Source organism: Phacochoerus africanus, chromosome 1, assembly GCF_016906955.1.
Source record: "Phacochoerus africanus isolate WHEZ1 chromosome 1, ROS_Pafr_v1, whole genome shotgun sequence".
NCBI classification, from domain to species: Eukaryota; Metazoa; Chordata; class Mammalia; order Artiodactyla; family Suidae; genus Phacochoerus; species Phacochoerus africanus.
Window position 1 is genome coordinate 27,627,741 of NC_062544.1, and position 27,223 is coordinate 27,654,963.

Sequence of the window (27,223 nt, forward strand, 5' to 3'; positions counted from 1 at the left end):
TGCTCCCTGGGACCAGTCCTCATGGGGCTGTGTCAGCAGACGTCCTTGTCTTCCCCCCTCGAGAGGCCCAGATAGGCCTCCGGCTGCCTGCGCTGATTACATGTGTCTCATTTCACACCTTCCCAAACTCTAACCCTTATACTTTGCTCTGAGAGTTCTGAGCCTCCTGCCTTTTTTTTTTTTTTTTTTTTGTCTTTTTAGGGCCACACACAACCTATGGAGGTTCCCAGGCTTGGGGTCGAATCAGAGCTGAAGCCACTGGCCTGTGCCACAGCCACAGCAACTTGGGGTCTGAGCCACATCTGTGATCTACACCTCAGCTCACAGCAACACTGGATCCTTAACCCACTGAGAGAGGCCAGGGATTGAACCCGCGTCCTCATGGATACTAGTCAAATTCGTTTCCACTGAGCCACACGACAGGAACTCTCTGAGCCTTCTGTTTAAACACCACAACTGAAGCTACCAAAACTAGCTGGCATTGAAAACCCATTACGTACCAGGCACTGTGCTAGGCACTGTAGATTATGTCATTTAATCCTGACAGTGACTTTAAAATACTGTTTCCATTTCCTAGATGAGAAAGCTTAGGTGCAGTTCAAGGAATGCCCTCCCCCCAGGGGGCCTGCTGCCAATTCGTTGGCAGAGCTCCAGTACTGAGCAAGGTCTGCCAGCCCCAAAGCTCGTGCTCTTCCTCTCTGCCATCTGGTGGACCAGTGACCCCATGGATGGGCTCCATCAAGATCCAAATTGGTGCTCTGAGAGCATTTCTACCCAATCCTCACGCTCCCCGGTATTTGGGAGAACACGGCCCGTTAGAACAGAAAGCTCCATTGGATCGAAAAATGGAGGCGAAGGGTGGAGGGGGCTTAAGTTATAGTCCCTGAGGATTCCCCAGAGCATCAGCTTTAAACTGTTCCTAAGCCATGCCCCGCCACAGACGAGGTCTTTGGCTTGGTCACTCCTGGTTCTTCCAGACCAACCCAACAATAACATGTCTACTCTGAGAAACACAATTAAGCGATTCCCGCAGACAGGATGAGTAGATGGCCGCAGAGTTGAAAGCCACAGAACAATGCAAATCCATTTATAGGAGTCTGCTTTCTGGTTACCCTGTCTGCACAGAGGAAAAAGTTACTTACGATCTGCACTACAATTCTGCCACCTGGCTTCCCAGAACCAATAACACTTTTACGACATTGAATGAGGATTTCAGTGCATTTTTGGGCAGCTGAACACCCGAAGATGGCTCTGTTCTCTGTTATCCTACAGATGCTTATTGAGTGTCTAGGGATGTTAGACCTAGCTTTGTGCAACAGACAAGTAAGAGCTCAGAGAGCCTGGAGCTGACAGAGTCTTCTCCCGGGGGTTAGACCAAGTCCATCTTAGGCCTAAATCCCACCCTGCTTTAAGGTAAACTCAGCCCCAGCACAAAAGCAGGCGGGCGATGTGCCTGTAACGTGTAGCAAGTACAGCTAAACCATGATTGAAGACACCGGCAGCCAGCACGCAGCTCCTTCCTCCTCCTCCTCCTGTCTTTTCAAACACCTCCCCTTTTCGGTCATTTTTCATGAACAAACATGTATTGATTACGATGTGCCGATCACTTGGCCACAAAGCCTATCCCAGAGTTTGTCCCTCTGAAACCTCTTTCATTCTTCAAGAGGTTAGTCGCCAAGCTTGGATGCAATGTTTCAACAGGTCACCACTAGAAATGCTTCAGATGGCGCGAGCTCAGAGATAGCACACTGGAGTTCCGGCAATTGACTTCTTAAAAAAATTTTTTTTCAGCTTCGACAAATTGGGTCTCTTCATAATCTGAATTTTCAGTTTTTCTTGAAAATTTGGACTTGGCCTCACTGAGTCTGCACTCGTACAAGGCAAAAGATCATCCAGAGCTGGAGCACGTGCCCGCCGGGAGTTGGGCTAGTAAAATCTTCTTTTTTACATGGGAAAGCTAAGATCCAAAAGAGGGTATTGCCTCATAGCTAATTAGTAACAGGATTACCAGCCAGATGGCCCAACTTCCTCTCTCCTTATTAACTAGAAAACAAATAGGCTGAAATGGCAAAGCATCATTCTAGTCTGATTATAAATCCACGGAGTGCGACAAAACCTGAGAATCTCCATGTGATCTCCAAGAAGCTGTGAGTTTCTTCCAGTAACACCTCCCCCATTAAAAAAAAAAAAAAAAACCAGAAAACTGGACACCGATATGTGAGGATAGGAGAGGGTGGGGTTCCGGCCAGACACCTGAGGCTCTTCCCACTCTGCAGCAGCCTGGGCTCAACACCTGCTGCTCATCATGATGAGCCCAAATCACCAAGAGTTGTTTATTCTGTTCAGCACAGGCAGGGATAGCGAGACCTGTGGGAAAAGGTCAGTCATCACAGGGACAGGCGAGAAACCACCTCAACCCAGTGCTCAAGGAACCGGTTAAATAACTTAGGGACTAGCCTTATAACTAAGTATTATGCAGCCTTCAGCGAGAATCATTGGAATTACATGTCTTGACGTGGGATGCTCTCTAGAACACTAGGTAGAAAAGCAAGGCGCAGCAACGCATGTGACCATTAACCAACGTGGGCACGGTTATGTATGTATGTAGGTAGGAAGGTGGGCATAGACACAGGCATAGACACCTTCCTAGGCACAGACTATTATCTGTCCGAAGATATGCAAAAAACTGGCTAACAAGGATTGGCGGACTGAAGGTCAAGAGTGAAAGGGAGAACCACACTTTGTACACGAGATTTTTATGGCTTATAAATTGGTTTTCTTAACCATGGGAACACATATATTTTAAGACTTGTTTTTTTTTTTTTTTTTTTTTTTAACAAGAAAAGCAAGTGGGGGCAAAACTATGTAGAATTACTCCAGTTCATCTCAAAAGTCCACAATACCCATTTGGCCAAGGGCTGGGGGAATCCAGTTATCAGGAAAATTCTGCTGCTACTCAGGATTTCTGAGCAGAAACCTGCAGATACTAACTGTATCCCTTCTGCTTTGGTACTCAACCAGTGATGTGCGAATCTGCCAAAAGGAAAGACAATTTCATGTCGGTGGGGTAAGAGGCAGGGCTGCCTGCAGCTGCACTTCTCCCACCCCCCACCCTCTTTGAGAACCAAGGGATCCGCACCCACCCGAGCCACTTGGCATGTTTAAGGGACCACTTTTGTATTTTCACAGTAAACTGGGAAGCCATTGAGTACTTGTGGGAAGCAGATTTGCTGGGGAGGAGTTTTGAAGCAGCCCCTGGGCATAGACCAGCGTATCTCTCACCAGTTCTCACCGGCCAGACAAAAGTACTTTGCCTTCCACCTCCTTGTCAAGGGCAGATGACTTTTTCAATCTACAAACATTAATTGTATGTCACTGAATTACTGACAGCATGTGAACGGTTGTTTTTTTTTTTTTTTTTGAAAAATTTCTTAACAGAACGTCAGAGTATTGCAACACTTTATTAAGAGTATTGGCTTTGAATTAGTAGCTGAAGAAACAATTGCAGGAAGCCAGATCAGGTGTACTGCATAATACTCATACTTGATTTACTGACATTACTTAAGCAATTTATTGGACAAAGGTCAAACTTTTTGTTTTTTATTAAGCACATTCCACAGTACAAAGCTGTCATGAATAATATCTGTACAATTTAACAGTTTCAATAGCTGTCCAGACACAAATTTATTTCAAACAGATAATTGGCAAACATAATTAATTACAAGTTAGACTATCCCAGTGCTTTAAAACATTAATATAGCAGTAATTTACAGTTGCTCAATTATGGTTAGCAAAATAAAGTCCAGAGTACAGCTGGGAATTACTATTATAATCCCAGAAAGTCGGAATTCCTTGGGTGCCGGAGTCCCCTGCTATAATTTAGTAGGCACAATTCAAAGGTTGTGTGCATATTCAAAGGCCATGATCTCCCAAGGAACAAGAACTTCTATATTAAACATGCAAAACAACAACAAAAAGTCCATTAGTTCAGAACTGCCTCCTCCCGCCCCCCTCCCCGCCCCGCCCCCTGGGCTCTCCTAACCAATCTGGTATTAAAGCTGTAAGAGGAAGAGTGGTCAAGTCACTTGCACAACCACTGTTATTGTCGGGCTTACAACAGCCACCTGATAATGGAGATTTATTATTTTTTTGTTTACACTTTGAGATTCGACTTCTCAAAAATAGAAATTAATTTAGTAACATGTGGGAGGGAAGGATTTTTTTTTTTAAAGGACTAAGGAAAACAAAAAAAGCAAACCAACTCAAGAGGCAATCACAGACGCGCACATTGATCCCCACAACAGAGCCCAGGCACCTTCCCCTCGGTGGGAGAGGGTGCTTCCGCGAGAAGAGGTTTCCTTAACAGGAGGTTCTCATTGGTCCTTTCAAAGGTTAGCAACAATTCCTTGATCTTTGGAAACAATGGCAAGGGGCAAATCAGAACCGAATAGTGAACAAGGGCAAAGGAGTGCCGACTGGATGCCAAAGCCCTTTCCGTGCATGCCAGCGTGACGGTGCCATTCACATGGGGCTGCGGAGTGCTTGGGAGCCAGGAGAGCCCGCAGGGGCCACGCCAGCAGGTGACCCCAGAGGTGACAGGTAGGGAGTCAGGGGCACCAGGCCGCGTGCCACGTGGGAGGACCCTCCATGCACCTCACGCTGGACCTCTGAGCCAGCCTGGCTGGGGGACCCGGGCTCCAGTCCCACCCGCCAAGGGCGGGAACGCACGGTGGCCGGAGCCGGAGCCGGGGGAGGCGGTCAGCAGGGCTCCTGGCTCTTCCCTTCCCAGGGTTACCGACACACAGAACGGGACCTCGGGACGGTGAAGTCAAATGAATACCATGGGACGTGGACATGAGCACGCAGCAGTACGTATGAGGAAAAGGACAACCAAAAAATGTTAAGGTACCTCTCTATCGTATTTACTGCACGACAAATAGAACATTTTGTGTTAAACTTTAGAAATTACATTTAGAAACAAGAATCCCATCAAAATACAGACACACACACACACACACACTCACACTCTCCACGCACACACTGACATGACAAAAAGAAAATCCACCATGTGAATACTGCAGGAAGGGGTCTAGTAAATCCACATCAACCCTGGTGTGGGGCTAGGAGCAACACACTTGCTATTAGTGTCTCAGGCACCGGGGCCCTGACTCGAGCAACCTTGAGGTTAAACTGTTATGTACATTATATCTACATGCGGGTACAGTATTTTAAATTAGGAGGCAAGCACGCGTGTAAAGGTGTTACTCTACCAAATATCAGGAGATGGCTGCGGGTCCAGAGAAGAGCTAATAATAAAAGGAAAGAGCTATATTACCTGCTGGGAGATAATATAACCTGGCTGATAGTTCTTTTAAATTAAAGTGGTACAGAAAGGAAGGATGATCCAAAAAATATTACTCAAACAATCCAGAGAATAGTTTCCATTGTCCACCGTGTTCCTAACACAAGTCAGAATTCGTAATGACTTGGACGGTCGAAAGGAGGATGCTAACTTCTGAAAAGAAAAGGCCCGGACCTTCTGGGCAGGTGGTTTGGCACCCAAATTTCACCGAAGAAGGATGCTGTTTCTTAATATCGGACCAAAGTGCAAAGCAATATAAATTAGAGGCCAAGTCTTCTCTTGACAGTCGATTTGTACGTTCCTTTTATATGAACAAGTTACATTTGAAGCGTTAGGTTTTTTTTTCTCTGGGGGGGAGGAGACGGGCTTCTGGACTACTGAAAGTCGGTGAGGCTAAGGTATCCTTCTCAAAGTTGAGGCCGGAATCGGAGGTGAGAAATGTCGGTACTTGAAGAGTTAGGCTGCTTTGCATCTGCCCAGCATCTAGAACCAATTCCAGCTTCGTAACTCAGCTGTGAAGAACTCCCTTAGGCATTTGGTAGCCATGTAGCCAGTAGTTCAAGACTAGGAAACCCTGAAGAAGCAAGAACAGAAACAAGAACAAAAAACAAAGGGAGCATGTATGGATATTCTGGGTAGACATGGAGCTCCACGCCGCAGCCCCCCCCACATCCACGCAGACACCTATGTACCTGTGCACACCTAACACCGACTGTCACATCATCAGCATCCAAACAGAAGCTGCAGATGGCTTTGATGCGCGTACTACATACCAGGTGTCATGCTTACTAACACCGCACAACCACCTTAGGAGGCAGCAATTATTATACCCACTTTCAAAATAAGCCAACTGAGCTCAGCTCAGAAACATGATTTGGTTGAAAGCTTTAGCCATTAAGTGACAGAGAGAGGATTCAGAGAGATGACTGACCCTCTAACTTATTTTCCATGCTGCCGCTCAGAGCTATGCATATAACAGAACATGCTTGGTGTTGGAGCTTAAATTTAGCATAATTTTCTCTAACATCCAGAGCCCACCAGGGCCTGTCTCATAACTGACCAAGGGCCCTCACTTATCCTTGCGAAATAAAAATACGTAAAAACTAGTAAATAAGGTAATCCTTCTAAATAGAATGCTAATAGTCAGAAATCACTTCTTTTTGAAATAAATCATTTATAAAAGGGCAGCGCAGTGTAAAGGGGAAGACAACTGAATGTTCCATATTTTTTGGACTAGGACCTCGAGTCAGTAACATATTTTAAGCACAACTCTCTACATTCATCCAGGTATATTAAGTACAACCCCCTCACCCGAGCAGAACGTCCATGAAATACTACTATGGACAATGCGGGCTGACATTTTATATCCTAAATTTCATCCAAAGTCAAAATCTATTAAAATGATTTCACAACCACTAAGAAGTTACAATCCTTTCCCAACTCTGCACCAAACCACTGGCCTGGGAATTCCCGCTATGGCACAGTGGGTTAACCATCCAGCTTGTCTCCGTGGAAGCACCGGCCCGGCGCAGTATAAGGACCCAGCATTGTTACAGCTGCAGTGTAGGTCGCAGCTCTGGGCTGGAGTCAATCCCTGCCCGGGGAACTTCCACATGCCATGGGGATGACTGAAAAAGATTGGGGGGGGGAAGCACTGGCCTGGAAGATCCAAGTCACCTTTAGAGGTCTAAAAATTCAATGGCCAGAGAGAGGAAGAGAGAGGGAGCGAGCTTGTTTTATTTTTTTAAAAAGCTTGTATATTTGTTTAAAAGGCAACTTTCCTAAAAGGTTGTTAATTTTCACAAAGATTAAGAATCTTAATAAGCCTTCTCAATTAATTCAAGACAGATTCAATTTCATCCACCACAGTTTTCCTATGAAAACATTAACACCCAGAGATACGAAGTAGGCAACCCTCAAACACAGCTGGTGGGAATGTCAGCTGAGAATTGTTGTTCTAGAGGGTAACACAACTCTATGGATCAAAAGCCTTTAAACACTGTATCTTTAACCTAGACACTGCAGACTTTTCTAGAATTCTATACAAAGGTAACAAAGGGCTGGGCAGAGACTAAACTAAAAGACTCATACCGTGTGTTCTATAATAGCTAAAAGCTGGGGGAATATAAATACCTAACAACAGGGCATATCTAAACAAATATTATTTTGCGATTAGGAACAATAATTTAGACAAATAGGGACGTCACAGACGTGCAACAATTTCACAATAAAGGGGAAAAAAAAGGCACTGTTATCAACCATAATTTTTAAAAGCCTGAAAGGCTATATATGAAGAATTTAACAACGGTGAACCATGAGAAGAGTTTATTTGCTTCTTTTGGCTTGTTTACTTTTACTCATTTCCTAATAATGCTCTTATATTGTCTCCTAATTAAAAAAAAAAGAGAGAGAGAGAGAGCTACTGTATGTACAGCTCTTAGGAGTTAGTAATTTGAAAAAAAAAAATGACTTGGCAAATAAATCTATTGCTAAATTTCTCGACACAAAAATACTCTTACCTGATATTTTAGGGGTAAATATTTTACTGCAAGGTTAAATCACCATTAGGGTAGTGTTTCTTATTATGCATAAATCTTACAGTTTCACATGGTAATAATTTTTTTCATGTTACAATAAATGAAAAGAATTTGAAAAAGAGCAATAAAATCTATAAAGCTGACTGCCAAGGTTGTCAAAAGTAATTCACTTTGAAGACACAAACACATCTGAGCTTTCACTGCTTGTGCTGCTTAAAAAGCAGATAAGATTTTTCCATTGATGTATAATTTGGATTAAAACAAGGCAGTTGTTCTTAGGTTCCCAAAAAGGGGGCGAGAGGAAGGCCTGGAAGAAGTAACAGCACAGTTTCCTTTCCACCACAGCCAATGAGAGAAACAGCACTGGTGATCATTACTATTTCATCTCTCACCCACAGGAATCTTGTTTCAGGGCACTTTTAAGTAATATATAAAAGTTGTCCAATTTGTGAAAGTTTACTATGGTCTATAATTCATCTATTAAATTCGCCTGAGGGAGAGAAAACATACGACAGATGTCTCAGATTTTATCACGTGCTGCTTTTACAGAATGGAAAGACACAAACACGTATCAAAACCATAGAAGGACACTTAAGTTGTTGTAGGACCCAGCTACTCTCCTGACCCCATCCATTCCAGAAGCTCCGCCACAGCTGCAGTTGTCTCTGTTCTAGTTTATGTATTTCTCTCCCGTGGGCAGATCAAAGAGGCACTGGGATATGGTCAAAGCAATGCCGAGAAGGAAATGTAGAGCTTAGAAAAGAAAACATTAAGAATGGACAAAACTTAACAAAAGATGTGCAAGACGTCTACTCTAAAAACTGCAAGACATTGCTGAAGAGAAACTGAAGAAGACCTAAATAATGAAGGGAGACACTGGGTTTATGGACTAGAAGAGTGAACATTTATCGGAGTTCCCGTCATGGCGCAGCGGAAGCGAATCCGACTAGGAGCCATGAGGGTGCAAGTTCGATCCCTGGCCTCGCTCAGTGGGTTAAGGATCTGGTATTGCCATAAGCTGTGGCGTAGGTTGCAGACGCAGCTCGGATCTGATGTGGCCGGCAGCTGTAGCTCCGATTAGACTCCTAGCCTGGGAACTTCCATATGCTGCAGGCGCAGCCCTAAAAAGCAAAAAAAAAAAAAAACCAAAAAAAGTTAGATATACCTTGCCTTTTGTTCACTGTGGGGTTACCATATTAGAACCCTCAAACTACATTCACACCTTGTTATTCTGATAAAGCTATGAACCCCTAAAACATTTGTTAAAGATGAAACTTCTCCCCAAGATGATCTTTAGATTCTACAGCGTCCTGATCACAATCCCATAATCTTCACAGAATTTGACAATTTTGTTCAAAAGTGAGTATGAAAACCAAAAGGACCTATAAGAGTCAAAACAATTATTTTTTACAAAGTTGATTTATTATACAGTGTGGTATTGGCAAAAGGATAGCCGTAGATCACAGAATGGAACAGAGGCCAGAAACAGAACTACAAACAAGTGGTCAACTGATTTTATAACAGAGTGCTATAAAGCAACGGGAAGAGGAAAGTCTTTTAATCTAATAAAGCTGGAACAGCAAGATGTATAAAAAAATAAGAACAATGACATTCTTACCTCATACCACACACAAAAATTAACCCTAAATGGATCAAAGACCTAAATGGAAAAGCTAAGCTTACAAAACTCTTACAGTGATGCTGGTCCAAATATAGTGGTTGCTAGCTATGCGTAGTTATTTAAAGTGAAATTTCAATGAAGTAAAATTAAATCCAATTCAATTCAATCAAATATAATTAAAAATTCAGTTCCTACATCTCACTGGCCCAATTTCAAGAGCTTAATAGCTAAGTATAGCTCATGACAACCAAAGCGGACAAGCTGCTGTAGAAAATGTCAACTATCTAGTGACAGGAAGCAGGTCAGTGTTTGCTAAGGCTGGGGTGGGATCAGGCTTTGATACAAAGAGGACACAAGGGAACTTCTGGGAGTGAGAGATATTCTTATCTGGATTGTGAAGGAAGTTGCAGGGGTGTATACATGTGTAAAAACTTGTCACACAGTACGCTTTAAATGGGTACCATCTGATTTACAAAAATCATACCTCAATAAAATTCATTTAAAAACAATGGGGGGAGTTCCTTGTGGCTCAGCGTGACAAACCCAACTAGTATCCATGAGGATGCAAACTCGATCCCTGGCCTTGCTCAGTGGATTAAGGATCTGGCATTGCCATGAGCTGTGGTATAGGTTGCAGATGCAGCTTGGATCCTGGGTTGCTACAGCTGTGGTGTAGGCCGGAAGCTGCAGCTCCAATTCGACCCCTAGCCTGGGAACTTCCATCTGCTGTGGGTGCAGCCCTAAAAAGACAAAAAACAAAAAACAAAAAAACTCCCCAACAACAATGGGGCTTAGCGAAGGTTGAAAGGGGCAGGCCAGAGGGAGGTATATACGTCAAGATATCTGTCTATCCGTAGGGAATCTACCTGGCACCTGTGCCTGTTTAGACAATTTATTCCAATTTCTTACTGAGCTATCATCTTTATGTTTGCTGATGGTGACTGCAGGAATACCCTGCAGGTTCATACATGTTTATTTATTTATGGGCAAATTCTTACTGGCCCAGGAGAAAGAGCACGACTTGTCCAACAAACCTCAGTGAGTGCTCATGTTACACTGTGTACTCTATTAGACACTGGGGCTCCAAAATAAAGGGGGCTCCACAGCCCTGTGGGGAGACCGGCATGCAAACCATTTCGATACCCTATTATATGCCCTATTATAAATTAAGGTGGATGAAGTAAAGGGCCGGGGGTGAGCTGGTGGTGTCTACAAAGCACTAACAACACAAGCGAAGGAGGGCAAGTGGTAGCAGCCTGCACGCCTAAAGTGTGGTTAGGGAAATTAAACAGAATTCGGTCTGGCTGGAACACTGGATTTGGGGAAGGGAAGAACGAGGGACTGGAGTGGGGGAGGGAGAGAGGACAGAAGGTTAAGAGCTACAAGTTGAAACTCCTATTAGCCAATCTCAGTAAAGCCCTGCAGCTGAAGACAAGAAGCCAGTGAAGCAGAGTAGAGCAGAGGGGACTAAAATGACCCTAGATGGTAGCAGGATGAAGCGTGGGCGGAAGAGGGACGGGAACAGACCAGAAAGGAACCCAGTTTTTCATTTGGGTCCACTCCTCCCTCCTTACATGATTTCTTCCGCTTTTGGGGAAGGGAGGTCGAGGTAGGAAGAGATGCTGGCCTCCTGTAACTCCTCTGTAATTTCCTCTAATTCAGTAAATGTAAAAATGCCACCATGTAAATTTTTCCACTGACCTGTAAAGCATCTATCCAGAGAGAAAGCAGCAAGGGACATGGCCACTATCACAAGAGACAGTATGAACACACTTGAGACCGGGACAGCAACCATATACGTGGCTCACAGGCTCAGCACTACTGTGGCTCAGCAGCTATAGCCAGGGAGACACAGCCAACCCATTACGGCATTTTGTCCTTCTGGTTCTACATGGGATCCCAGAGTCCTTCCAGAGGCAGTACCCCAGCCAATCACTGCTGATCAAACTGAACTGGCATGAGGAGAAAACGTGTTTGCCATTCCTGATGCAGATTCTTGGTTTATCACTAATAGAAGAGAGACAAGACCAGAGGCCAGCATACTTGTTCTTAAAGGGCCAGGCTGTATATATCTGGATGTTGCAGGCCATATGGTCTCTGTTGCAACTACTCAACTCTGCCACTGAAGCATGGAGACAGCCACAGACAATACATAAACAGATGAGCATGGCTGTCTTCCAATAAAACTATTTATGAGCGCTGGAATTTGAATTTTATATAATTTTCACATATCTGAATAATATTCTTCTTTTCATTTTTCAAAGAATTTAAAAGTGTAAAAAACTGTTCTGAGCTTGCTGTGGTAAGGAAAAAAAGTCAGACAGTGGGTCAAATTCAGCTTCGGGCTGTAGTTTGCCGACCCTTGAATAAGACTAACTTCCTGGAGCAATTCTATTTATTGGGTCTTAGAATCTTCAATACAGATTCTCTGAAAAAATATCAACTTAGTGATCTAGAAACCAGTGTTTCCTATCTTCTCACCAAAAAAGTTTCACAATTCTACACATGGACTTTCTTTACATTTTTAACATTCAACGAATAGGAAAACATACAATGATAAAAAGCTACTAAGCACTAAGCAGTGTTCTTACAGAAATATGAATTTTATTAACCACAGTCTTGACATACATACATCCACGGTAGTACAAATATACACAAACATTATTTATTTAATCTATAAAGTTGAATGTGCAGAGAATTCACAGGCCCCCTTCCTTGCAAAATTCTCGGAGTTGGGAATACTGCTCCAGATGAACAGGGTCATCAGGTCCAAGGACGCAGCCAAGGAAGGCTCCTTATCCTCTAGCAGGACACCCTTAGTCATCAAACCATGCCGTCATCAGTGGTTATAATGTCTCTAAGTCTTTCTGTAACCGGAGCAAAGGACTTTGCTTCCAGGATACCTACTGTATCTAGTGGATGAAGAGTAAGTTTTAGGGGCTTTCGCCCACAAACACCTGTTTTGATTCCTCCTCTAGGGAATGGTGTGTGGGGGGGGAACGGGGGAAGGGGAGATAATTTTGAGTGTTTGGTTGATGGTGATTTTTTAAGATAGAACCAAAACATAGGAAAAGAGGAAAAGAAGATCTTTACAGCCAAAAGAGATTCTGCGGGACTTCACTGGTATTAAATGGGTATGACCTGGGAAAACGGTTCCACAAAACATGGCATCTGCCAATACAAAACCCCACAATAAGCAGACCTTATTTTGATGTGATCATAGAGATCCAGACCTGTACTAGAACTCCGCAAAGCTGATGCCTCTAACAAAGACAAACTGCCTTGGCTCCCATCCCTGAGATAGGAAGGAACCTAAATCATAAAATGTCCCCAAAGGGTGAATTCAACCAGCAAAATTAAAAGTGGGGGCAAGTACCCACCTGAAACGGGTAAAGTGCAGACTGTTATCTGGAGATGTAAGTGTATGTTCTGGAGGGAGAACGGGTCTCATTCTGGGCACTGGGAGGCACATTTAAGAAATCCCAAATCAAAATTGTGTCATCATGGGAGCTGCTGATGATCTGAAATTCATCAAACTGTAGCCGAAACACACGTCCAGAATGTTCCTGTGAAACATAACAGCTTGATGAATAAAAGCTTTACAAATCCCTCCTATCTCACTATGAGGGTAGCTGGCACAGGCTGAAAAATACAGCTTTATCCAGGCTTCCGAAATGAGTTTCCAGGGCTTTGTCCTTCACCCTAGGAACAAACACATTTCTGCTTTTCCTTCTAGGCTTTTTCGTTCTTTTTTTTTAGGCTTTTTCTTTAACTATGTAGCCTAGGTCCTGGCCCATTAATGCCTCAAAGAAGAAAAACCATGCGACGGTCTCACAGAGGGTCTTAAAGAGATAAACAGCAATATTTAGTACTTATTCTTGAGGCACTGTAAAAACCAGAACCAGAAGGGTAGTGGTTTTAACATGACCAAGCATGTCTATCTCAAACCAAAGCCAACATCAAAATTAATGACGAAATACCAGAAGTATTCCTATTAAAATCAGGAAGAAAACAAGAATGGCCCTGACTAAAGTTCTCCATGTTCTAGTCAATGCAAGAGAAAAAACAGAAAAAAGAAGGTAAAATTACTGAAAATAAGAAAAATCTATCAGTATTTTCAAGCAACTGACTCTTTAAAACTATAACGAAACCAAGCAGACGATTAGAAATAATGAGCTTGGTAATGTTGCTAAAATAAAATTAATACATTAAAAACAAAGTATCCCTATATACCAAGCAATGATCCACAGAATACAGACTGAGGGGAAAGTCCACCCTAACAGGACAAAATGTGCTGCGTTAGGTGTTATAAAATATAACACAACCACAGATACCCATATTCGGAAATCTCCCGAACATGCCGAACGGAAATACCTCCTGCTCTAGGAGGAAACTAGTCCACCTACAAATAGGAAAGCCTGCCTTCACATTTTAAGGTGCATTAATACTCTGTAGGAAAAAGCTCCCAATCCTATGAATGTCAAATGTTCTCTGATTTTGATTGAACAAAACTAAGGGACCCATGCATTTCACAGAAGGCATGAGTCACAGAAAGCTTCCAATGACAGGCCCAGGGAGGTCGAGCGGTAGCAGCAAACGGCCACAGGGAAGCACTTCCCATCTCAAGAGATCACATACCACCAGTGTGCGCAGACACAACGTGCTTGCTGGGGCTCGGGGGTCGAGAGCTGCTTGCAAGTCCCAAACTTTGATTTTCCTGGAAAGGAAAACAAGAGCAGGGGGAAGGTTAACATGTGACGTGTTGTGAAGCCTTCTTTGAGAGAAAGGAGTGCATCTGAACTGCCTACTCTTAAGAGCTAAATGGGGAACCTGCTGATGTTTTGACAAGGTATTTAAGCCAACTGTATTTGATTTTGGAAAAAAATAAGAACCTACACACTCTCAGAATTGCTGGAATTGTGAAGAAATATTTTAAGGGAGATAAGAAAACAACTTCATGTTATCTGAACTCAATTCCTGACCTGATAATCTATGTCACCAAATTCATTCATCAGGGGGCTCTCTAGGGCTGACTAGGTGCTGCTGACAGCTAGGGCTCTTTGTGAAATTCCAAGGATACCTTTCTTCAAACTAAGCAAATGCTGAAAGTTAATAATAGGAGTATGAACAGGCCAATGAACCCGTTTGTAAAGTATATATAAGGTCATTGCGAAAGGTTTACAGTTGCCATTTGCTCATTTTAAAAGTCACGAGGCTTTTTAAAGAGGATGTGTTCAATTCACCAAAAGGGGAAAAGAAGTTTATCACTGAACTCAAAAAAAAAAAAAAAAAAAAAACCAGTCTGGTTTAATTTAGGGCTGGGACAAAGACTAAATTCTTACAGAGCCTAAAAGGCTACTCCCTGCATTTACAATAATGGTAAAAAGTCTAAGCTCAGTTCATCCTTCTGGGCCTGGGCCTGAGTGTCCTCACTTGACCAAATGCTATAATAACATCTGCCACCCCCATTACACAGAAAATACTAGCACAGGACCCGGCACATACAGAGCTGCTTAATATTTTCCCTCTGGATATGGCTGCAGCCGTGCGTTTGAAAATCTCGAACACATACCCATCATATGCTCCACTGACAATCCTCTTGTTATCAAATCGGATGCATCGGACCAATTCTTCATGTCCCTCTAGGACTCTCAAACAGGCACCACATTCAATATCCCATAGCCTTGAATGAAGAACAGATTTCTGTGAATCAACTTCCTATGTGTGATTCACACTATCCATATGTGATTTTTCACTATCCTGAGTCTTTATTTCTATCTCACTCCCAGTCCGCATTATACACATACAAATATAGAGATATATACATATATACACACTCACACACACATTTCTATGTACATTTATATAATTTGTGTGTTTTTTAAGAGCTAACTTGGAAGGAAGGCTTACTTTTCATTATATTTCCTTTTATATAGTTTGAAACTTAAAAAAAAAAATCACATGCATGTCATTATTTAAATAAGACCAACAAACAAGAAATGTCCATTATATTTAGTTCCTAGGCATTCTTGTCATGTCTGAGTTGATGAACCCAAGTAGCCAAATGGTCTAGGAAGGATTTTTCTGGGGGAGATAGGATTGCAGGCTGGAAAGAAGAAAAAGCATGTGGGTGTGTGGGCGGCTAACAGATGCAGCCCAGGGCACGGGGCTTCCACCCCAGGCACTTCTAGCCTGGAGACCAAGAGGCCCACTGAGGTGAGAACGGGTGGATCAGCACGGTGGCCTCCCTCTCCTGATGAGGCTTAGGGACACGCCTTCCTAGATGCAGACTGCACACGAGGGTTGCCTAGGTTACCAGGTTAGAATGGGAGCCTCTCATTAGGCACACGCAGTATCTGAGAAGTAGAAGCCCATTGACTACATTCGGCTCTTTTAAATTCTAGAATATATTTTTTTCTATTATCATCATGCAGAAAGAAATCACAGCAAACTGAGATGCCAAACCACAGTTAGCAAACTAACTCTATAACGACGTTTTCTTGGCCTCTTCCCCCAGCAGTTCCTACCATACATCCAACGAGTATCTGACCACAGCCACCCCCACAAATCTTCTCAGTGTTGGTGACAGTGGGTGGCTTCTCTCACCTACTGTGAACAGAACCACTCAGCACTGACTCCAAAGTGGTTCCCTTCTATAAACTCTATGGCAATACACATTATTATTTTGTAAAATCTCAGAGATTTCAATCAGGAGGTTAAACTGTTTACTGCTGAAATATAAAGTAATACAAAGCATAAAGAAAAGCAACAGAACCAAGATTCAAGTCCTTGGTTGACTTTTATGATAGCCTAAAACTTAAAATGATCAAGAAGATGTTTGGCAGTTATAGCTATATTGTGGTTTGCTTGCTTGCTTTCTCTTTTAAAAAATAATCGTGAACCCAATCCTCATTTTGCTCAAACAGGCAATGTGTTTATAGCAAAGCTACTAGCATATGTTGGGACAGTGGCAAAATTATTTGGAATAATTAAATAAATATTTAAGGAAAGTTCTTACGACAAAACATGTTTAAGAATAGTTATTTTTATTAGAAAGCAAGGACAGTGAATGTTGGGGAGAAAAAAGGGAGATAAAAATAAATGACCAAACAGGAACTGATGACAGTGCAGGGAGAGATGGAGAAAGCACACTCTCATCTGTTAGGGAGAGAGGCAGGAGCTTATGGGTGAGGCAAAGTAGAGTCAGACTGGAGCATCGTCTGTTGTGAGGCGTTAGAGTATTAAGTGGTCTTGGGTGGGGCTGGGGTTGTAAAACCTTGTGCACTGGGGGCATCTTGAGAGAACACTCAGGGCGTACCCAATTTACCCACTTTAATATGCAGAGCCAGACAAATTAAGAAGTGACGTGAGGTTTTCTCATCCGAAGTAGCCCCCAAAACTGAGTCTTTTGAGCATTAGGACTGGGAGATGAGCCAATACCATGGCAAAAAGCAGCCCACTCTGTCAGCACACCAGCTTCTACCCACCTGATGGTATTATCTGATGATCCACTAACAACCAGCCGATCCCTGTACTGAAGACAGGCAATGCCTCGCTTGTGCCCATTCAGAGTACGAACAAATTCACAGGTGCTTGTGCTCCAGACCTGTCCAACAAACCAAGAATATTTTTAAGAGTGAATCCAGAAGAGTCTTCTCACAATACACCTTAAAGAAAAAGAACTAAGAATGACCGAAATACTTTATTATGAAAAATCACTCTTGTTGGGGAATGGACTGGACAGAATAAAATTTTCTTAGCTGCTGAGTGATAAAACTGGACTGAAATACAGAGGAAAGTTGTGAAGCCTCCAAACCTTGAGAGCTTCACAAAGAGAACATCTCCTGGATGGTTCAGACATTCATTTGCCTAGAGGGAAGACTCTGGGCCAGATTTTACGTTTTTATGTCAGCTGACATGTCAAACCCAATGTAACTGATGTGAAAAGGCTTCACCTTTCACAGCCTCTGCTTTTCCAGCATAGTTTCTTGAACAGCACCATCTGTTTTGACACATCACTCCTAATATTATGTATGTGGACTAAATAATCCTTCTTTTGCGAAACTGTCTGCAAGACTTAGATGTCCACAGACACACTTGATACAAGCCAAATAAGGAGACACAGAGCAACCAGTGTCCCCTGAATTATTTGATTAGCTGCATTTGTAGCTGAATGGAATGACTACACATCCAGAGGCAAATGGATGCAGGTAGACCCCCACCTCACACCGTATGCAAAAATGTAATTCAACATGGATCAATGACCTGAAACTATAAAACTCTTAGGAAAAAATATAAGGTAAATCTTCGTGACCTTGTATGAGGCAAAGGTTTCTTAGATAGGACGATAAAGCACAAGTTAACAAAGGAGAAAAAAAAATGGATAAACTGGATTTCATCAAAGTTAAAATTATTTGTGTTTTAAAGAACACCATCAAGGAAGTGAAAACACAACCCACAGGAGGAAAATACTTGAAACTCATTAATCTGATAAGATACATGCAATCAAAATATATAAAGATCTTTTATACATAAAAACACAGGTAATCGAAGTTTCTAAAAGAGCAAAAGACCTAAAGTAGATGTTTCTCAAGGAAGATATAAAAATGGCCAATAAGCACATGAAAAGGTGTTTAACATCATTAGTCATTAAGGAAATGGAAAGCTAAACTGCAGAGACTACTACCAAATACCTGCTACGATGGTTATAAGATGACAGACAGACACACACACACAGACACATGCACATACACACACGTCTTGGTGAGTATGTGGAGAAATACTCTGGGCTGATGTTATGCAACATCTGTGTTGTAATAAGGCCAAACTCTCCTTGACTTCCAGGCATTGGTCTTGTACAAATTGGTGTGAGTGGGTTGTCAGATACAAATCCTAGTTGTTCAGCTTCCAGACCATCCAATCTAAAGTCTGATGCTATCTAGTCTGTGATCTGTGGGGGCAGATATTAGAATGCTGGCCAGGGCAGGCCATAAAAAGTAGAGGTTTTGAGCCCACACATTGCTGGTGGGACTGCTAGGCGGTGTAGCCATTGTGGAAGACAGCTTGGCAGTTCCTCAAATTGTTCAACACAGAGCTACCATTCCAAGAAAATTAATGATACATGTACATCCAAATATTATGCATTGTTTATCATAGATAGAAAGTGCAAACGAGCCCAATGCCCATGAACTGATGGATAAATAAAGTGTGGTATATCCGCACATGGAATCTTTCTTTAGTCATTAAAAGGAATGGAGTATGGATTCATGCTACAAGGTGCAGGGAGGAACCTTGAAAACACTACTCTAAATCAAAGTAGCCGGACACCAAAGGCCACATATGACATGATTATAGCTATTTGAAATGTCTAGAATAGGCAACTCCATAGACAGAAAGGTGATTAGTGATTGCCAGGGACCAGGGGGAGAGAATAGGAGCTGACTACTAATGCGTATGACGTTTTTTCAGAGAATGATGAGGATGTTCTGAAACTAGTGTTGGCTACACAGCACTGTAAATATGTTAAAGCTCAGCACTGCAGGCTTTAAGATGGTAAATCTTATGGTATGGCAATCATTTAATAAGTAAATAAATAAATAAATAAATTTATTTTGCCTTCTTGGGTGTGGGGGGAAGTTCCCAGGCTAGGGGTCTAATCGGAGCTGTAGCTGCCAGCCTAGGCCACAACCACAGCAACATGGGATCCGAGCGGCGTCTGTGACCTACACCACAGCTCACAGCAGTGCCATGATCTTTAACCCACTGAGCAAGGCCAGGGATTGAACCCACATCCTCATGGTTACTAGTAGGATTTGTTTCCACTGAGCCACGATGAGATTCCCGGAAAGAGAAATTTTTTAAGGTTAAGATTGGTATTGGAAGCAGCATTGGATTTACTGGATCACCCCAGACTACAACTGCTTGCTACATGCCTGCCTGACACCACGTGTTGAGCTTCTCGAAGGCAGGGACAGGTGCTGTCCATCACCGTAGCTCCAGTATCCAGCCCAGGGTCAAAATCAGGTGAGCAAATCAAATTTCAACTCTGCTACTAACTAGCTTTGTGGTCTCCAGCACAGTTCTTCATTCTCTGAGCACATCTGTAAATGTGGCTCAACAGAGTGCTGGGAGGGTGACGAGGCAGGAATGGGAAGCTTCTGGCACATGGCACGTGTCCCATAGGTTATTAACAATGTCCTTCCATAAAACAGAGGACTGCTCTCTGTCCTGGCCTCGTGACCCTTTCTTCCTACCTTGCCTGTGACTCTAGAAGCGTAAGGAATGAGCATGCCTTGAGGTCTCATAAGCACAAATGGAGGAGGATCAAGGTATTGCCAGATGCGAGGTTGGCCTAGCCACCTCTGCTTTCTCTATATTCTAAAAGGGTGGGAACAAGCAGAGTTATGGCTGCAGACACACTTACTTTGATGGTCCTGTCACCAGAGGCAGATACTATGTACTTATCGTCAAAGTCTACTACGTTGACAGCAGCACGGTGGCCAACCAGGACACGGCGTAAAGTGATATCGGTGGCAGAAGCCATGTCCCACACTGCGATGGAGCGGTCCTTAGAACAGGTCACCATCAGTCCATTGCTGAAGCGTAAGTGCAGTACAGCCTCGTTGTGGTGGATCAACGTGTTCAGAACTTCGCCCGTGTTCACATCCCAGACTCTGGAGGAGAAGAGCAGAGCACAATGCTTAATTATCTAGACAACCAGGAAAAGATTCCTGTGTCTGTGCTCTGGGCCCACTCTTAGTAGTAGGCTGGGGAGGTGTAAATGTCACACATACTTGGTGATTGGGACCTGACACCATGCTCACAAGGAGCCCCAGAAGCAATTTCTCTATTGGCAAAGAAATGTTGAGATGGTTTCAAAACGGAAGGCCCGTTCTGGCTCTGCCCGGGTTTAGGTTTTAATAGCCAGGTGTTCAGCAAAACGTGCTTGTTCACAGGCTTGTGCTGATGGCAAAAAATAATTCAGGTGAGTGGGCTCTGCAGTGACTTTGAGATGATAGAGAAGAAGGCTTGACGGCTGGGCTCCAAGCTTAAGGTTCTTTTTGACCTCGGACCGGCTTTTGTGTCGATTATTCATCCACGGCCGCCGGGAGACGACAAGTCATGATGTCTCAGCAATCACCACACCCATCTGCTGCCCGATGCTTTATGGACAAAGCCAGTGACCTCAACTGCTTTCCTTCTGAGATGCAGGGTTCTTAGGGGCATCCCTTTCACGTCATCACCTTTTTGTAGCCCCCATCTCCTATGGGAACACGTCTGTCCGGAGCAGAGGAGGAAAGACTCAGGCTTCTAAGGCCAAGACCTGGTCTTTGGCGGCAGCAGCCTGGAAGCACTGAGTCAGGGAAAGGATACCAGGCATGCTGGTGACTATTCCAATCTCTTAGGTGTGCCTCTCAAACAACCCTCTTCAAGTCTCTGACTCACACCCTAGAGGAGGCATTTCCTTTCCCTCCACATGACATGCCTTCCTCCAGCTACCAGCAGTCCAGCTGAGGCTTTACTGTGTTCTGATGAACTCACTACTACACCCAAATCCGATGCCATCTGCTGTGGAAAAATGTCCCTGTCCCGGTGGTTTGGGAGTGGATCTCAACAATGTTTTTCCTGACCAGCGGTCACTGCTTCCCTCCTACTACAGACCATTGTCACCACCACCTTCATCGCTCGGCCCCCGGGGCGGTAGCTGAAAACTAATGCCTCCCTTACTGGAAAAGCTACGCAATATCAAGATAATCTTGAATGACATAAATTCGAGGTTCAAAATTAGCTAACTATGTGAGCAAATTACTTAGCCTCTCTGGTCTCAGTTTCCCAATGCTACCTCTATAAAAAGAAGATACGATTTCCCTACTTAGAAAGACTGATGAGAGAGTTCCACAAGGGAACCTTATACAAAACATCTGGCACATTATCTGTGGCCCTCAAAGGGTTCTGCGATTGCCTCCGATTCTTTCAGCATTTGTCTGTTACCGCCCACCATACTCCCAGAACACCTGCCGCCTTCCTCTAGCCTCTGGAGCGTGATCTCCCAGGAGAAAGCCAGCCTAATACTTACACTAATAAAAAAAAAGATTAAAAGTAAAATGCTAATACTAGGTAATGTTCTTTTTTACAGGAAAGCATGTTGCCATCCATCTCTATACTGTATGGCAACAGGAACAGGACCTAGGTAATAAAACTCTGCTTTCCTGCCTACTCTGCTCAAATGCGCCTATACCAAAAGCAGTTCTGAAACACAAAGTATGTGTCTACTTTATCGCAGAAGGTGTGAATCTGTCTCCTCCTGGAAGGCACCCAAGTTTAGATTAGTGAAGCCAAGTCACTCACCTCACTGTAGAGTCTGAAGAGCCAGTCACAATGACACGTTCATCATACTGGAGACAAAGGACAGAGCCAGTGTGTCCTGTTAACACTTTCAAACATTCCAAGCTGGTTTTATCCCAAATCTGTTGAGACAAGATCAACCACAAACAGTGGTTTAGTATCTCATATTCTGATATATATTTCTGTCTCACCTTATATTCTGAATCACAAACGAAGCAAACCCCTGTTATAGTAAATAAGAGCAATAAACATCAAACGGGTGGTCAGTGAAAAGGGGGGAAGAGGCAACACTGAATAACTTCCAGAAGAGAGGCCCATTTTGGTTTACTTTGTCCCCGTAACTACTGTGCCCACCTCACTGAACAGCCTTATAAAGAGAATGTTTTATATAAACTCTGACAAGAGTTGGCTCACCAGCTGGAAACAATGTGACCGTATCTATTAAGAGCCTTTAAAATGCACACCCCTTAACCCATTACGTTTGTTTACAAAAATTTTTGAACATCTTCAGCAGCTCAGAAAAATTTCACAGTAAATTCTGGGGAGTTTTTACATGAGAAAATATACTGTTGTATACAGTTACATTTTTTTAAAAGTCAGAGTAACATGGTGGAAGATAATAGGAGAAAAAAAACATACTACACGTATCACTGGGTCACTGTGCTATGCAGCAGAAACTGACAGAATATTGTAAATTAACTATAATAGACATATGTTAAAAGTCAGAATAAAAGTTACCTACATAATGATATAAATACTATGTATATGAGGAAAAAAAAGATTAAAAGTAAAATGCTAGTAGTTGGCTTTGTGCTCTGAGTGCTGTTTTTCTCCCTTCTTTTGATCTTTCCAGTGTTTTCCAAGTTTTCAATATTATTCACATATAATGGGGGTGTGTGAAGTGAGTTTTTTCCAAAGATTGTTAAAAATAGATTCTGTGGACCTATTTCTTCCTTTGTAAAATAATGCTATCATAATTTGCAGTGTCCCTAAAGTTTACTAAAAATAGCCAAGATATTATATGCACTATAGACAGTTAAGGGTCTTTGTATAATAGCAAGGCTGGTTTCTAATTTCTGATCTAACAGAACCACGGCTATTTTGAAAGCATGATTAGTTGATCAAAGACTGGTGCAGCATGAAGTACAAAATGTTTCCAATCGTTGATCTAGATGAGCTCTCTAAGTGTATTTCTGCTCCACTAGTCCATGTCTTATAAGTCAAGAATAGGCCTAATTCAGGCATGAATGTGCCTCTATTAAGAGAATTCTTCGGAAACACATCCGGCGTAAGTGAAATGCAAGCCCATAGCTAGTCTATGTTTTGACAAGGTCCTTACAAACCATCTTTATCTATTTCTTAAAGGAGAACTGACAAAATTAAATAGCAACATTCATCCCTCTTTCTAGATAACATCTGTGCTCACAGGTTAGGACTATCACTAAGTATTACATAGGAAGAGTTCTGGGGTCAAATGTGTTTCGAGAGGTGGAAAACTCTGGGTGTCTCTGCTGCAGGCCTTCTCAAAGCCTTTATATGATCCTGTATCCAGGGAATTTCTAAGAAAGGGATACAGCATGCAGTGTTTCCTAAATTTCTTTGAAGGGAATTATTCTTCAAAGTCATAGTCTTTAGATTCATACCCACAGAATACCTTTTGGGAGACATTATCATACATGTAAGAAACAACAAAACAGTTCCATTATATTCTATAATGCAGAATGTTTTTTTTTTTTTTGGACCTAGTTATTGGAATTACTAAAATTCCACTATTTTATATGACAAAAATAAATAAAAATACCCTTTAACTCATCCAAAGTAAGAAATATAGAAAACAGGGCCAGGGTAGAAAAAGCCCACTACAACCTATCTTCCGAGTTGATTTTAACCAAAAAACTCTAGACGAAATACAGAAACAACTAACTGAGGACCAGCTGAGGACGGTGAAAGGTGTTAGGGCAGGGCACCAGGAGAAAGCAGGTTCGCTACAGCAAGGGGCACACGTTTGGAGACATGATCCACATGGGTGCGTTTACCATTCTTTCTTATGCCCTTTGTGGTTCTGAACCAAAGGCGGGTCCACACCAGTGAAACAGCACAGCCAGCTAAAATGTGAGAAACCAGTCTTTCTGGACAGAAAGGCTGGAAAAGGGATCCTTGGGGACCAAAGAATGTGTGAAAGACCCTATTTATTTATTTTTCTCTTTTCTCACATGGCTTTGATCCAAGGACAAGTGCAGTCATGGAGCTGCACTGTAGCACAGTGGCACAGACGACTAAAATTCCAGGAGTCACCCCATGTTCCTAGCCAAAGGAAAAGGAAGAGAGGGTCTTTGTGGGCTGTGGACACCCAGAGAAATCCAAAAGGGGAAAGAGAAGGAGAGAAAGAAAGAAAGAAAGAAAGAAAGAAAGAAAGAAAGAAAGAAAGAAAGAAAGGAAGGAAGGAAGGAAGGAAGGAAGGAAGGAAGGAAGGAAGGAAGGAAGGAAGAAAAAAAGAGAGAGAGAAAGAAAAGGCTCTTATAATTCTACATGAGAACCCACACAACACATGACTTGGGCTTACCCTTAAGCAGCACATGCAAAGGACAGACTGAACCAGCAAAGCAGAGGCTGTAAAAAGTGACCTGATATTTAAATCACTGCTGAAGTCTCAGACTAGACTCTTGAGTAGTAGAAACCCACGACAGACCCAAAGCAGCCTGGCAAAGACTTTGAAAAGCATAAAAAAAACTAGAATCAACCCTCCTAATCAGGTGCGACACCCTCATAAAGAAATACTCACCCACACATATTCTCCAGAGGACTGTAACAGGATGCATAGTCTTTACAATGTAATATCAACAATGGCCAAGATACAATCCAAAATTACTTGACATTCAAAAGCCAAGAAAAGTGATCAATTCTCAGAAAACAGACAATCAACATATGACAAGCTAAAGATTACCCAAATGTTGTCAAGCTCAAAGACTTTAAAGCAGTTATTGTAACTATGCTCCATGAAGTAAAGATAAACATGCTTGATGTGAAAGACAAGAGAGAAGTTCTCGGCAGAAAAACAGAAACTATGATATCTGAAAACTTAAAATTCACTCAATAGGGAAAAATAGAATAGAAATGAAAAATTCAGTCACCTTGAAGACAGACCAATAGAGACTATCCAGAAAAGAGAGTGAAAAAAGACTGGAAAAGAGACAATATCATAAAAAATCTATTATTTATGTAATTAATAAGACTCTCAGGAGAAGAAAAAAATTGGTGCAGAAAAAAATAATGGCCAAAACTTCTGAAACTTGAGGAGTGAAAGACATAAATTTACAGATTCAAAAAGCTCACTGAGTGAGGAGGTCTCACTGTGATGATGGGATCTGCGATGTCACCACAGTGCCAGAACACAGGTTCGATCCCCGCTCAGCACAGTGGTTAAAGGATCCAGCATTGTCCCAGCTGTGGTGTAAGTCACAACTGTGGCTCAGGTCTGATCCCTGGCATAGGAACTCCATATGCTGAGGGGTGCCCCCCCCAAAAAAAGCTCAGTGAAACACTTATTAAACATGACATCAAAAGTATAAGCCATAAAAGAAAACACTGGCAAACTAGACTTCATCAAAATTAAAATACGTCCTACTTAAGATAGTAAGAAAATGAAGAGAAGTCACAGACTGGAAGAAAATATTTGCTAAGCATATCTGAAAGAGACTTGTATCCATAATATATCAAGAACTCTCAAAACTCAGTATGAAAACAAATAACCCATTTAAAAACTGGACAAAAGATCTGAATAGAAACTTCACCAAGAAATAAATGGCAAAGCAGCATATGAAAAGGTGTTCATTATCCCTGGTCACTGGAAAAATGCAACTTTAAACAAAATGAGATGTGTCTACATACCTATTCAAATGGGTAATATCCAAAAAACCCAAAACAAAACTAGTTCTGAGACTCCCAAGGGCTGACAAGGATGCCGAACAAAAGAAACTCTCATGCACTGTTGATGGGAACGTAAAATGGTATATGTGGCTGCTTTAAAAAAAACAACTTGGCAGTTTCTTAAGAGGTTAAGCATATACACTTACCATATGAGTTAGCAATCCCGCTCTTAGATTTTTATCCAAGTGAACTGAAAACTGATATTAAAAAAAAAAAAAGTGCATGCATATATTTATGGTGCCTTTATTCAATGATTGTGAAAAACTGGAAGCAGGAATGTCCTTCAATAGGTAAATGATAACAACACTGTGATATAACCATAAAGTGGAACACTACTGGGCAGTAAAAAGGAATCAACTATTACTAAATGCAGCAATGTAAAAGGATCTCAAGTGTGCAATGCTAAGTATAAAAAGCCAGACTCGAAAGGCTACAAACTGCCTGAGCCCATTTACAGGGCAGTCTCAAAAAGGCAAAGTTACAGGGTCAGAAAAAAAGATCAGTGGTTGTCAGGGCCTAGGGGGGAAAATGGATAAAAGCAAAGGAGCCGGACAAAGGAATCTAGGGGATGATGGAACAGTTCTGGATCTTGATTATTGTTATGATAACATAATTTTTTGTGCTGGGCAAAACTCACAGAACTTTACACTAAAAAGAGTGAACTGTTCTATTGGTAAATTGTAACTAAAAGTTAAAATCTCCCACTGTCTTCTGAAATATAAGAAAAAAAAGCTACAAACAATATGAAACAAAATCTGCTAGACAAGTTCCCTTGTTAGCTGGCAGGTTAAGGATCTGGCATTGTCACTGCTGTGGCTCTGGTTACAGCTGTGGTGCAGGTTCAGTTCCTGGCCCAGGAACTTCTGCATGCCACAGGTGCAGCAAAAAAACAAAAACAAAAACAAACACAAACACCCCCACACAAACTGTTAGAGCCGTCGAACATTAAACACAGAAATGATTCAGTTCCTCTACTACTGAAAAGTTGTGGCGCAGTGGAAACAAATCCGACTAGTAACCGTGAGGATGCGGCCTTGCTCAGTGGGTTAAGGATCAGGTGTTGTCATGAGCTGTGCTGTAGGTCGCAGATGCGGCTCAGATCCTGCGTCGCTGTGGCTGTGGTGTAGGCCAGCAGAGGTAGTTCCAATTCGACCCCTAGCCTGGGAATTTCCATATGCCACAAGTGCGGCCCTAAAAAGCAAATGGATATATTTATATAGATGTATAAATTGCTCTATCATTCTTTTGTGTTATCAACTGAGCCTTTCACAGACCCCATAAAGGTAGTAACTTTGATTTATATGCCAGTTTAGCAACGCTTCCACCAGCTAGCAAAGTAATCAAGAGCCTTGTGACACTGAGATGGTTTCTATTTGCACTTACATACAGAATAAAGAACGTGAACGTGTTCAGAGAAGGATACGAAATGAG

General features: G+C 42.4%; 1 protein-coding gene across 7 annotated transcripts in view; it reads right to left on the reverse strand.

Moving 5' to 3' along the window:
* Positions 1-3,584: 3,584 nt before the first annotated feature.
* The window catches only part of FBXW11 (F-box and WD repeat domain containing 11), a 124,394-nt gene continuing 100,755 nt past the window's right edge, over positions 3,585-27,223 (reverse strand). For 6 of the 7 annotated variants that reach the window (XM_047787604.1, XM_047788133.1, XM_047787861.1 and 3 more), the window contains 7 exons: positions 21,869-21,987; positions 19,944-20,193; positions 17,008-17,126; positions 15,093-15,203; positions 14,159-14,237; positions 12,901-13,086; positions 3,585-5,936 (listed from right to left, as the gene is read on the reverse strand). In XM_047787604.1, coding sequence (XP_047643560.1) covers positions 12,925-13,086; positions 14,159-14,237; positions 15,093-15,203; positions 17,008-17,126; positions 19,944-20,193; positions 21,869-21,987 — 840 coding nt within the window. In that variant the 3' untranslated portion in view covers positions 3,585-5,936; positions 12,901-12,924. Of the gene's footprint in view, positions 5,937-12,102; positions 12,433-12,900; positions 13,087-14,158; positions 14,238-15,092; positions 15,204-17,007; positions 17,127-19,943; positions 20,194-21,868; positions 21,988-27,223 lie in introns of those variants that run through there. The other variant, XM_047787689.1, reaches the window with a different exon arrangement.